This window comes from Cyprinodon tularosa, unplaced genomic scaffold, assembly GCF_016077235.1.
Source record: "Cyprinodon tularosa strain WSP-4 unplaced genomic scaffold, ASM1607723v1 ctg509, whole genome shotgun sequence".
NCBI lineage: Eukaryota > Metazoa > Chordata > Actinopteri > Cyprinodontiformes > Cyprinodontidae > Cyprinodon > Cyprinodon tularosa.
Window position 1 is genome coordinate 125,285 of NW_024039240.1, and position 13,962 is coordinate 139,246.

General features: G+C 39.1%; 1 protein-coding gene across 9 annotated transcripts in view; it reads right to left on the reverse strand.

Moving 5' to 3' along the window:
* LOC119795311 (disco-interacting protein 2 homolog C) overlaps positions 1 to 13,962 on the reverse strand; it is a 240,853-nt gene that overhangs the window by 17,074 nt on the left and 209,817 nt on the right. For 7 of the 9 annotated variants that reach the window (XM_038303242.1, XM_038303239.1, XM_038303241.1 and 4 more), the window contains 9 exons: positions 13,353 to 13,462; positions 8,607 to 8,687; positions 8,343 to 8,466; positions 6,880 to 7,001; positions 6,544 to 6,655; positions 3,806 to 3,915; positions 1,896 to 2,026; positions 1,158 to 1,326; positions 907 to 1,077 (listed from right to left, as the gene is read on the reverse strand). In XM_038303242.1, coding sequence (XP_038159170.1) covers positions 907 to 1,077; positions 1,158 to 1,326; positions 1,896 to 2,026; positions 3,806 to 3,915; positions 6,544 to 6,655; positions 6,880 to 7,001; positions 8,343 to 8,466; positions 8,607 to 8,687; positions 13,353 to 13,462 — 1,130 coding nt within the window. The remainder of the gene's footprint in view (positions 1 to 906; positions 1,078 to 1,157; positions 1,327 to 1,895; positions 2,027 to 3,805; positions 3,916 to 6,543; positions 6,656 to 6,879; positions 7,002 to 8,342; positions 8,467 to 8,606; positions 8,688 to 13,352; positions 13,463 to 13,962) is intronic. The other 2 variants (XM_038303235.1, XM_038303237.1) reach the window with 1 other exon arrangement.

The window sequence follows — 13,962 nt, forward strand, 5'->3', positions numbered from 1 at the left end:
TGTCCCCCGGTAGGACCGCAGGCCAACCCGCTATCACATTTCCCCACACAGGTTGGTTTACCTGTAAACCTTTTTTGTACCAGTTAACCTTATGTTGCCTATTGGTCTATTTCTTCTCCCATGCAGATGATAGTTAAATAAACGACTCATTAGGAGGCTGTGTGTTGGAGCAGGAACATACACACCTGATCGAGGTGGTTAGCTGTTTCTAAGGGACGATGGAAATAGAAAATCATAAATGTATTAAAAATTCAGATTATTTTATGAAGACTTTATGCTTCGTCTTATTTTCCTTTCCTTCGGTTCGGCTGCTTATTGGGGCAAGCTGACTTTTATGACTAACAGAGCACCACTATGCTGCTTCCTGCTGCTAAATATCAGTTATTAGATTCACATCATTGCCTATCCTTACAGATCTTTGTGAACAGATTGTAAAAAAAATACTGGGAGGAAGAAAAGCTGTCTGAATAGATATAATGGCAAGCAGCTTCTTTTCTAACATAAAAAGTAATGAATTAACTAAAACTGCAAAAATACAAATTCAAAAAGGGGGAGGGGTATATATCTTAGGGTGAAATAAAAGAGTCACAGCAGAAGGGGAACCTGCAATAACCCATGATAAAAATCCTAAACATGGTGTGAAAACTTAAAGACTTTATACCTGGTTTAGATGAAGCTAGACGAGCTCAACACAACCTTCAATCAGACAACCAATCAGCATCCAAACAGCTGAGATGAGATGCTGATTATTTTCAGAAAGCTGTTTATTTAAACTAAAAAACTAAACCAAATGACAAAAACCAGATACCTGCAAACTTCAGCTAAATGTTCCGACACATTAAACAACTGAATACAGAGTCCCAGCTCTGATTTCAGCCATGATGTTTAACGGTGAAGCTAACTGACCTGCAGGCAGATGGCCAGGTTGACTCTGCAGCCGAACGAGGTGCTGACGGCCCGTGGGTGGAGTCCAAGGTCCTTGAAGAGTTTGGAGAAGGACTGCGTCAGCGCTATCCTGGGACGCTCCTCTGCTACCACCACGCACGTCCTCACCCTGGACAGGTCTACCCCTCGAGACTGGATGGCGGGAAGCAGGAAGGACATCAGGAAGAGACAGAGAGATTTCTGTAGTTAATTCATGCAGCTGATAAAGTTACCTTTAGTAAGTCAGTTTGCAGGCCCAGGCCTTTGGTGCACAGCTCCATGACGCTGTAGGAGCAGAAAGTGTCACGGACTTTGTACTGACTGACGGCCGACAACCAGAGAGCCGGATTCACTTCCAGCTCGGAGGGAGGAATGAGGATGGACTGGTGACCTGAGTAAACACTGAGGAGGAGGAGACAGAAGGTGAACAGAGTATTAATAATGGAAATAAAGATTTAGAATGAAAACCGATTACGATATTTAAGGAAGCTCGTGTCGCATAATTTCATTCGTAACAAATGATTAGTGTGGATTTTAATTAACATTTTTCCAAACTTTAAGTGCTGACCCAAAGAGAACATGAGAATCCTTTAATTACAGTAAACATTAACAGTTAATCCAAAAAACATTTTACAAAAAGGATAGTTGGAACCACAGAGACCCCCCTTGGCTCATTACTCGGGTCCCTGTTCTTTCCATCATTCCCTTTTTCCTTCAGACTGGTTTAAATCCACCTTTGACTAAACTTCCCAAAAACATCATCCAAGCCAATTTCTCTATTTTACACCATTTAAATACAATTATCTCAACATAAATGTCAAATTAACTAATTAACAGATGTCTTTTTTTTTTCTTTCGATCTTGCCTTTTTACTCAACCTTAACTAAGATGAACCGATGCTGAGAATTTGATTAACTTTTTAAAATTAAATCATGATTAAAAAAAATGGATGTATTTATTGTTGTATTCACCTGCAAAGGCACCAGAGGACGAAGCCCAGGCCGCAGTAGGGGTCCAAGCAGATGGCGACCTCTCTGGATGGGTAGAGCTCACACTGCAGCTTGATGGAGCGGCAGAAGGCACTGGTGGCGGTGTGAGACATCTAGAGCACAGAAAGAATCTCCCTCTGTTACTACATGCCTTACAGATTTAGAAAACGTAGAAATGATGATATTTGGGTAACTTTTAAAGGCAACCTAGAGGATGAAGTCAAACTGCCTGTTATTGATGGAGCAACAGAACATTGATTAGATTGGATGCAGCAGCGTCTTCGTGACTGGGACGCCTTGTTTTTCCTCTGAGGTGTCTGGCTCCAGCTTTAACATGGCGGCGCTGACTGATTTGCTCATTAAGTGCGATGATTAATCACAATGAACGGGCAATTTAGCAGCACAGGGGAAAACAGGCTGGCTTTACTTCCCCTTATTTTTTAAACAGCTGTTTCATTAATGATGCTTTATCGTCCTTTGTGTTGTCATGACGATGCAAAGCGTCACATCTGCAGCTTTAGGCGACATTAACACACTCAGGACAGCTTCCCTCTGAACATTCAGACATCTTTTAAAACTGGCTGCAGAATCCAGATGAACTTTGGCTGTTAGATACATTTACTGGGTTCTGACTGTGGGGTGATAATGAAGTCTCAGCACACAAAGAGCACTGCAGTGCAATCCGATGTAACCTGTTACATCATTATTCTCCACTCTTACTAAGCCTGTTTACAGCTTTTTAATAATTCAACTTGCTTAGTTTGCACCAAAGTGGGTTCAGGTGGAGTAGAAATTAATTTTAGTTTCTTATTTACCAATTAAAACAAGACTTTGAATGACAGGTTTCATTTTATATATTCAATCTCTGAATATATCCAACTACTGTCAAATTTCAAAATAAATCAAATTTACTGTAAAGATAATTTATCCTGAGCCTACTACATTTTACTGTAAATCCAGTTTAAATTATTCCCATAAATAAATTAAAACTGAACTTTAGAGCTGTGATAATATGTAATCCCATCATCTAATTAAATACACTTGGGTCAAAAAATATATTTACTAGGCATTACATCATTAGTAGATTTTAGGTGTAGACTGTAGGGAATGACATAAATCTAAGTCTGTAAATTTTGGAATAATGTTAATATTTTAGTTGGATTGGATGATTTAGTCTCTGGTTTACTTGGAGGCAAAGATAAGAACATTATCCTTGTGTATAATGATTAAATTACATCAGACTCAGCCTTAAATATAGATCCTTAACAGAGATAGAGGCTTTAATTTTCTCCAATTTCCTCGATTGCACCTAAAAGCTGCTGATAAGTGAAGGTGGGAATGATAACAGGGAATATGTCAGGTTCCTGTTCTACTGTTAAAAGCTAAAAGAAGCAACATTTCGTTGTTCAGTTTATTTTTGTTTTTCAGGACAGCGTTATCTTACAGAGAAAACCTTCAAAGGTTTGGTTCAAAACTTTAAACTTTGAAAGCAAAACAAAAACTATATGTTTTTTTTTTTTTTTTTGTACCTGCAGAGAATCAAACCAAAGGTTTCAGCATCGATAGAATAAACACAGAAAAGGAAAGGTTACGCGTGCATCAGTGGATTTACACACAGGCACAATAACAACCAGATGGAGGACAGGAAGTCAGTATGTTTCTCTGCAGCAGGAATCAATAATCGCTTTTATCCTGGAAATGTCATCACCGCCAAACTATCTCCCTCTCATAGCAGCTGGCATTGGAGGGTCAAATCTTTTGTTAAATCTGAGGAGGAGGGATAGAAGTAGTTTCCACAAGCAGCACCTCACCTTTAGCATCCTGAGGTAAATTCTTCATCGGCTAAACTGATTTAAAGCTTTAACATCCATCCATTGTCTGCGAGTGCTTACTTTGACTCCAGCTAGCATGCCTGTGGTGGAGACGCTGAAGTCCAGGTAGGCCAGGGTGTCGGGGTTGGACGGTTTATACAGCAGGGGAGGCTTCTTCTTTGGCAAATCATCTGAAAGGAAAACATTTGGAGTCATAAATTCTTAAATATATCTAGTTTTAAGCATCCAGACTTTGCTATAATCTCTTCAAATGGTCTTGATGTAGGTCTCCAGACTTTCTGAGGTTGTCTTTGATGTAAGTCTTTTTCAGGGGGCATTCTGCTCAGATGCATAAACTGAATCAGCTGACACCTTTTGATGCAGAGAAGCAGCGGCTCGACCCGTCTCTAAGGAGTCTAGCTGCCACTCAGCGGAAGCTCATGATCCAGGGAAGACGAGCTTTGATTTTTAGCTAAGGTCTTTCTTTAACACAACAAACAGGAGTAATGTCTGCAGATGAAGCTCATCTCTCTCTCCATCTTTACTTCCATCCTATCACTTGTAAGAAATACAGTGGGGCAAAAAAGTATTTAGTCAGCCACCAATAGTGCAAGTTCTCCCACTTAAAAAGATGAGAGAGGCCGGTGATTTTCATCATAGATATACCTCAACTATGAGAGACAAAATGAGAAAAAAAAATACAGAAAATCACATTGTCTGATTTTTAAAGAATTTATTTGCAAAATATGGTGGAAAATAAGTATTTGGTCAATAACAAAAGTTCATCTCAATACTTTGTTATATACCCTTTGTTGGCAATAACAGAGATCAAACGTTTTCTGTAAGTCTTCACAAGGTTTTCACACACTGTTGCTGGTATTTTGGCCCATTCCTCCATGCAGATCTCTTCTAGAGCAGTGATGTTCTGGGGCTGTCGCTGGGCAACACGGACTTTCAACTCCCTCCAAAGATTTTCTATGGGGTTGAGATCTGGAGACTGGCTAGGCCACTCCAGGACCTTGAAATGCTTCTTACGACGCCACTCCTTCGTTACCCGGGCGGTGTGTTTGGGATCATTGTCATGCTGAAAGACCCAGCCACGTTTCATCTTCAATGCCCTTGCTGATGGAAGGAGGTTTTCACTCAAAATTTGACGATACATGGCCCTATTCATTCTTTCCTTCACGCGGATCAGTCGTCCTGGTCCCTTAGCAGAAAAACAGCCCCAAAGCATGATGTTTCCACCCCCATGCTTCACTGTAGGTATGGTGTTCTTTGGATGCAACTCAGCATTCTCTCTCCTCCAAACACAACGAGTAGAGTTTTTACCAAAAAGTTCTATTTTGGTTTCATCTGACCATATGATATTCTCCCAGTCATCGTCTGGATCATCCAAATGCTCTCTAGCAAACTTGAGACGGGCCTTGACATGTACTGGCTTAAGCAGGGGGACACGTCTGGCACTGCAGGATTTGAGTCCCTGGCGGCGTAGTGTGTTACTGATGGTAGCCTTTGTTACTTTGGTCCCAGCTCTCTGCAGGTCATTCACTAGGTCCCCCCGTGTGGTTCTGGGATTTTTACTCACCGTTCTTGTGATCATTTTGACCCCACGGGGTGAGATCTTGCGTGGAGCCCCAGATCGAGGAAGATTATCAGTGGTCTTGTATGTTTTCTATTTTCTAATAATTGATCCCACTGTTGATTTCTTCACACCAAGCTGTTTACCTATTGCAGATTCAGACTTCCCAGCCTGGTGCAGGTCTATAATTTTGTTTCGGGTGTCCTTTGACAGCTCTCTAGTTTTGGCCATGGTGGAGTTTAGAGTGTGACTGTTTGAGGTTGTGGACAGGTGTCTTTTATACTGATAACGGGTTCAAACAGGTGCCATTAATGAAGGTAACGAGTGGAGGACAGAGGAGCCTCTTACAGAAGAAGTTACAGGAATGTGAGAGCCAGAAATCTTGCTTGTTTGTAACTGACCAAATACTTATTTTCCACCATATTTTGCAAATAAATTCTTTAAAAATCAGAAAATGTGATTTTCTGGATTTTTTTTTCTCATTTTGTCTCTCATAGTTGAGGTATATCTATGATGAAAATTACCGGCCTCTCTCATCTTTTTGAGTGGGAGAACTTGCACTATTGGTGGCTGACTAAATACTTTTTTGCCCCACTGTACGTAAATATGCTTAAACTCCTTTCCTAGAGCCAGAGACTGAACCTCCACTGAGAAGCAGTCCATCCCTGGGCTTCAGTTCATGTTAATGAACAAAAAATAAATTAAAACATCAGCTCAGGCTCTTTGTTATAAAGAGCCTGAAAAAAAATACATGAATGTTCTTATTGCTCCAGCTGAAAAAATTGAAAGAAACCAGTTTAAACTCTTTTAAAGAAAGTTTAGGCAGTAGAACATTTTTAGGACCAGAGATGGAGACAATAAAAGGATGTAAAAGCAGCAAACAAGCAGCCAAAGAACAAAGACAAAACTGCAACAGGCCATCAGATGTCTGGAGGCTGTTTCTTTCAAAGGATTACAGAGGCTGCTTGGAGGAAAAACAGGATAAATTTGTTCTTTGAACAGCTCAAAACTTAAGCTGTAATACACTAAAGATTTATATAAAATGAAAAAATAGACCCAAGGCCTGGATGTTAACTTTAAAATAAGAAAGCAAATAAAGTATGATTATAATCAGATTAATTTGTTCTCTATATTATATTTTCGTTTAGAAAGTTTGACTTTAGAGCATTTTTACACATTTATATTGTCAGAAAAGTTCTCTGCTTTGTTGTAGCATCAGATCTACATGGAAAGCTTGTACCTGTGTCAATAACGGGCGGCCATGTTTGGACGTCCACGGCCGCCAGAGCCTCCTTTGACCTCAGCAGCTTGCAGATGACCTGTGTGGTCATCACACACACTGACCGGCTCACCTAAATGGTGCATCACACACAAAAAACAGAAGAAAAAAAAACAAATACTGTCCATTAGAGGCATTACACTGCAACTGTGATGCAGCTGCAACAATCAGAGGAAATGACAGACCACCAGGGTTCTGCTCCACAGATTTCCTGTTTTTCTTTAAAGCTGCGGTATTCCTAGCATCCCTGCATGTGATGCCATTCCAACACAGATTAAATCGGTCGGCAGCTTTTACCTCCACAATCATCTTGACAGTGGGCAGCGTGGTGGCGATGTTCTGTGGGTGAGGAGGACGCACTGTGATCGGGACGCAGCCGGCGTAAAGGCATCCGTAAAATGCAGCGATGAGGTCGATACCTGGAGGAGGAGTAGAAGAAGAAAGGATGAAAGGAAAACGATGAGTTATTGAGAACGACGCAAAAGGAAACAATGACAGAGAGAGTTTTAGACAAAGAAAAGATGGAGGATAAAATAGGAGCGGTTCAGATGAAGGAAGAGAGAGATCAGAGGATACAGCTTTCAAAAAAGAGAGTTTTAAGGTTAATGTGGTTTTTCTGCTACAATTCGTTCTCCTCAGGTCTGCAACTTGTGACTGAACATCAGTCATCCCATCTCAAAGGTCATTTGATCCATTCCTAACTGCAGTTGTCTGAACATCTCACTTCTGTTCTCAATTAAAAACACTTTGTCTTTATTTGTTATAAATATCAATGCTTCCTTTGTTTCTTTACTAGTATCCACTCAGCTCAGCTCCACCTCTAAAGTCCCTCCTATGACATCATAGTCGATCGTGTTTCGACATTCGGTTGCAGTTCTTTGAGGTTCAAGGAGATTCAGGAAGATCTGAGCTTCTGTTTGTTTTGATTCTGGAACCCTGCAGAGGCTGAGCAGCTTCAATCGATCGAAACAAAAAAAACATCATGGCTAAAACTAGTAAGTCAGTTCAAAGGTTAAGGCCAGCCTCTATTGATATACCTTCATTAAATGTTGTCTAAAGCAGGTTTAAATATAGTTTATTGCGTGATAATTTGTCAGATTCTGCTAAATCATCCCTTTTTCAGCTGATTTATTGTTTACCAGGGTTATAGTCGGTAAACAGAGCTAGAGACTAATTAAAGGACAATCTTTGGACAATTTTCCATATGTTTTAATATAAACAATTCTCCCAATTCAGATCTAGTTGCCGTCTGTGTCTCACACAGTCAGGCTGCTAAACACATCTAAACATCTAAACTACTTTTAATATCACACAAAAAGTGACCTGACTGGATATAAAATGCATTTTTTAAATGATGCTTTACTGATTTGAGAGAAATGGCTTTTCCAACCAACCAACACTAATATGAAAAGGTAATTAAACTGATAACTTGGCACCAACAGCGGCTGTTTTTGTTTGGTCTTTTTTATTATTTTGCAGAACTGTTTTAATTAGTTTCACATTGCATGGACAGACTGGTTAACTTCATTTTGCAGCTTTTCATTTGAATTTCTGGACTTTGACTAGACTACTAGAAAAAAACACTTGTTTTAGAAATGGACCTTCCAGTGACTTCCAGTGGCTCTTTTCTGCATTAACAGTGACTAATTTATTATTTCTACTTTAAAGATCGGTGTTAGAACATGTTAATAACCAGTTTTTAATTTCACAGACATCTTTTTTGCTAATTGATTCACAAAATGAGAAGAGGCTGAGTTCACCTGGAGGGTAAACCAGTGCGACGTGGTCTCCGTCCTGCAGGTGGGCCCGTTCGCCCAGCACAGCAGCGATCTTCTCTGCTCTCTTATGCAGCTGAACGCAAGTCAAAGAGCTGGCTATCGCCCCCTGCAGGTCAGAAAGAGAGGTGATGGATGTCTTCACAAGCAAACTAAACCTTCTTACAATTTTAATTTAGAAGAGTGAGACAAATAATAAATACAGATTCCATCAAATTATTCCCCACTGATGCTCAATAATATTTTTACCCTGGAGTTAAGAAGTGTGTAAAGGACGTGGTCCGGGGTTGTCTGCGCTCTCCACTGCAACACCTCCGACAGGAAGAGGAACTAAAAAATGAATAAAAAACATAAAAATCTATTGTTATCAACTATCTCTATAGAAAAACTGCAAACCAACGACTACTGAATGACAGCAGCAGCTTATTTAAAAAAAACAAAACACAAAATTGAATAAAGTGAAAATGTTTCAGATATAATTGACTTTAGTATCAGACAAAAATAAACATATAATAAAACAAATCCCACATAATTATTCAATTTATTCAAATGAAAACACTCAAAAAACAACTTTTCCACATGAAAGATAAAGCAACAACCCATTAAGCACTTTTATTTAATTTATTCACTCACTGCATGTTTGCAGTCCTCCCACACTTCTCAATCAGATCTACTGTAATTCTGGACTTTAGCTGAAAAACCTTCTTTTTGGAAAATGATCAGATCCATCTCTGCTGGAGTGCTTAAGAATATGAAGGAGGTGAAAAAAACTCTAAATTAGAGGAATTTCTGGATCTTCCTGTTGGGGAATTTCTGCCAGGGAGCAGAAATCCTGCTTCTATGGAAACATTTGGTCGATCTGATCCCAAAGCAGCTCCACACCATCATATTACCACCACCGTGTTTGGTTAACTGAGGGTCAACATCTGCTTTTTCCAGCATTAGGTAGGTTTGGGCAGCTTCATTGAATGGAATGAAAACTGTTTCTTTATTTACTCTGATTATATTTGACATCAAACATTTCAGCGTCACAGAAAAAAAGAAGTAAAAACTGAAAAAGAGAAATAGATTTCCAGAGATTTGTTTGTCTGCAGGGAGCTTTTAGAGAGCAGAATAAAAAGTAGACGTTTTCTTCAGATGGGTAATCAGGCAGAACCCTGCTGAGCTTCTCTCCAGGCTGACAGGGAAATGGACCAGGAGGAGGCAGGAACGTCTGCGCCATTATTTAATCTAATAAATTCTTCATATGGTGACATTTCCTCAGCTGGACAATCACTTTGAAATGTCACCACTGTGCCTCCGTCTACTGCGGTTTCTGGGAAACCTTTTTACATTTTGTGGACTGAATCTTCTGACAAGGCTTCAGAGAATTACTGATTCAGTTTGGAAATTAACAGCACAGAGGAATATAAAATGTGGTGTTTCTGGAGGAGAGAGAAAAAGAGAAATGGTCCATAGAACGGAGGGAAGAAGAAGTTTTGCGTCTCATGAATCTTTCAGGAATTGCTGCCAAGTATAATTTATCCCAGTTCCACCAGAGAAATCCCTTTAAAAATGATCGTTATGGGTTGGGGGGTTTTTTCCGGCTGCCAGTCACAGTAGAGGCGGATAAGGCTGGACCCACAGCAAACAATCGACCATAAGATCAGAACCGTATCGAATCTGAAACGCAACGTCAAACGAGGACGCTTCATCTATAAAACGCAACTAGCAGAAAGTCTGGCTGGTTAAAACCATTCGATGTCGAAGCTCTGCTCGTTTGAAACAATACATCCATCGCTTTAATTTATGTTACCCCTTCCCTGTTTAATATAATCCATCACCAGGCTAATCTTTCTTTATTGCACATTTTAATCAGAGCAGCTGTGCAGCTCAGGAGCTCAGCACCAAGTCGTCTGCCTGTTCAGCACATCACTCCACATGGTTTCCTGTTTTGTCATTATAAAGTCGGCTTTCTGAGTCCAACTTCTGGAACCTATATTTCCTTTGCAGATGAAAACATCACTCTACTCTCTGTCATCTCGACTCTGAAATAACTTAAACGTTAAAACAGGAACCTGAAGTCTGTTCCCAGATTCCTGCTCCATGCTTTAACACCCACTGTTTAGAGAAAACGCTTTCTCCATCTAACCTCATAATTCAGACCAATATGGAGCAAAAAACGCAGTAGTATTTATCACTATAGTTAACCCAGGATATTATTTACTTTATTTTACCTGAAGAAAAAATTCATCTATTAATGCTTGGTTTTATATTTAAAAAAAAAAATGTTTTGCCCCTAAGTAGTTGCCATATTGAAATTTCTAAACTGCATTTATTTCAAAATAAATAGAAATGTATGTATATTAAAAATCTGTGACAACATTTATAACGGTCAGTGATAACATGCATCATTAGGAACCAGTTGTAACGGAAACAAGAGCTTGTCAAATGTTCCTAGGTCCACAATGAATGTGTAATAGTGAGGGAATAGTCATGCTATCTTGGCTTATGTACGTAACATAAAGGGTTGGTTGCATCTTAGCAACTATGGGCATCAAGAGGTTAAGGGGGAGTAAAGGTGAACTCATCCACACAGAGGGCCTGGTTTTCACTGGAATGAAGATGAAGCTAAAAACAATGACTGAATCAGTGGAAGGACATGAGGAGGTGAAGGAGCAGATGATGAGAAGCAGCAGGAAGAATGGAAAAATCTAACATTCCTGAAGAAGAGCATCATAGTACAAGCTGAGAAACATCTCAAACTTTTATTTTTTTACTATAACACAAGAATAAAAAAAAAACATCATGAAGAATTAAATGCTCCTATAATTAAATGGATAGCTGAGCTTTGTGTGAAAATGTCTGCTTCCACAGAGAGAAGTGAAAAAAGAACCTTTTGCTTTTCATGTCTTGTTTTACATAATATGTAGACTGGACCTTATTATTAAACACAAACAGGATTCCTACAACATAAGGCAAGTTAAATTCAAGACTTTTTAAGACTTTTTTTGTCCCTTGAAATAAAACTTTAAGCCCAACTTCCCAATAAACACAAGAAAACCTGGTTGCAACAAATTTAACCTGATGCTTATTTTAGAATGAACCATAACTTTATAGCCCAGTAGAAATGTTTACACTTTTGAGAAACTTTCCATATAGGAAGAAAGCTAAAAACACACTAATAACAGATATATTTTAACAACTAATGAAGGGAATTCACAAACGTTGTTTTGATCCCTACTCAAAGTCCATAATAGCTCTGCTTTTATTATAGGTGAACCACCAAAAATTATCCGGAGATTTGGTGCTACTGGAGCTTTTTTTGACATCAGAGATGGCTGTAGAGGCCTTGCAGAGACAAGGGTGGAACAGAACTGAGAAAAAGGGAGAAATAATCAAATTCTCTGTAACTTGAATTTGACGTTTTGTTTTTCACTCTTTACATGTCTGACTCCACAGCTTTGATTCCCATCGTGCCGAGCTGGAATGGCTTCTTGCTCAAAATACGCCGTTCCTCATTTACATCACCTGGTACTGTTTTTAGCCATGCAGAAAACTCTCTGCTGGATCGCCAATTTTCATTGAATTTACACTTCCCCACTTTGTCCTGATAAAAAGTTATTGGTGCATCACCCCCAAGGTCTGTTTGCAACATCGTTTTTATTGGTTCTTCTATCAAGATGGCACAAATAACGGTTACAGCTAAGCTGTTCAGTAAATATAAAAAAAAATAATCATGAACTTTTCTAATTTTTTATAGAAATTATGAAAATAAAATCCTATTTATGACTTGATGACAATTTTAAGATTTAGGAAAGACTGACTTGAGACATTTTGATTGCAATTAAGGCCTCATTTTAATAGTGAAGAATTCGATGCCTTTTAAGACTTTTTAAGGATCTGCAGGAACCCTGATAAAGCAAATCAGAGCATTAAACATCTAATCTGCATTTTTTTTCTCCCGAAACATCATTTTGTAAGATTTTATATTGCAAGTTGATTTATTTCCAGAAGCATCTGCATATCTTTTCAATTTCTGCTGAAAGAGAAAACAAAACTAAAACATTTTCCTGATTCTACTAAAGGCTGCTTTATATCGACCATCATTGGTTTAGAATTTAACCTAAACACACGAAAATAACTGTTTGTTTAGCAGCTAAGGGCAGGTTTTCATATTGAGATTCCATATTCCATATCCAGGTCAGGATGTCCAGAGCTCTCAATTCCTTCTAGTATTTCTTTAAGGAGTAAAATTAGACGTTTACAATGAATATATGGAAGAAAAGTCTACGGGATTCCTGCTTTAACATGCAAAGACAGATGGAAGAATGGATGGAGGTACAGTCTGGACATAAATCTATTTTTCCATGTTCTTCTCTCCATTCACATCCAGGGCTTTCTAGATCAACCAGAACTGTGAGTATTTTTGTTCCACTTCATGTCTGGTGAATCTGCAGTGTGATCGCAGTAGAGAAGCATCCACCCTGTGTTTTTGGTAGGACTAAATCTCCTTAACATCAGCTTTCTAAACAAACACGGAGGCGAGCGGCGTGACGGCAGCTTGTTTGTATTTTGGGTCGTGTCACTTCTCATTAGAGTCTACTGAATGTGTTTTGCTGCAGGGAATCTCAAGCTGTAACTGATGGCATTTCTGCATTATGAGGGACAAGGAGAAAATCACTTCCGTCAGGGACAAACACCACCACCTGCAATCCATCAAGCCTCATCTGACTTCCTGTCTTTATTATTTCTTCTTCCAACCTCTCACTGGTGATTTTATACATTTTGATGCTACTCTTATTTTAAATTTTTCCCGCCTATTTCCTCCATAATTTCTCACCAAAGCCAGCTTTTACTTATATATTTAGAAATGATGATGAGTGTGATGAGATGCAGAGGTGAACTGGACAAATAGTGGCATTAAGGTAATGAAGGTTAGCATAACGTGACTGGTGCTTAATGTGATGTGTGGTGTTTGTGATGAAAACCAGCAGCGCCCCCTCACACACACACCTTCCTTGCCTGGTCATTGTCTTCGATCTGACCCAGGTCCCTGCCGCTGGCCTGAGCGATCCTCTTCCCCGACACCAGATTCCCCACCATCACAGAGGCAGGGCCGATCTCTGGACAGGAAGAAAGAGAGGAGGATGAAAAGAAGGATGGGTTATGCTTGCAGATGCTGGTCTAATAACTTTGGTTTCACAGCTTTTAAATCCTTCATAGTGCTTACAGCTTCCAATGTACCGTATAATCAAATAATATGGTCAACATAATTATATTAATGTTAGTAACGTGACCTTAGAACTTGCAGTGTTCCAACAAGAAACTGACTAACTTTCTAGTAACTTTTAAAGGCTTAAACCTATTGGTTAAGCTATTTTGACACAGCAGATAATTATGCTCAATTCATATTTTCTTTTTTCTGCCCCCCAATTTTTTTTATGTGATCTGTTATACTGTTAACTAGATGCAACACCCCATTATACTTCTGTCTGAACAGTTCAGGTAACAAAGATAGAATTTAGATGTCACAAAGCAGCGGCGATTAAAAATGGATGCAATGGATGCACTTAAAAAAATCAGAGTTAAAGGAAAATACAGACTAAATAAAAAGTAATAGTCG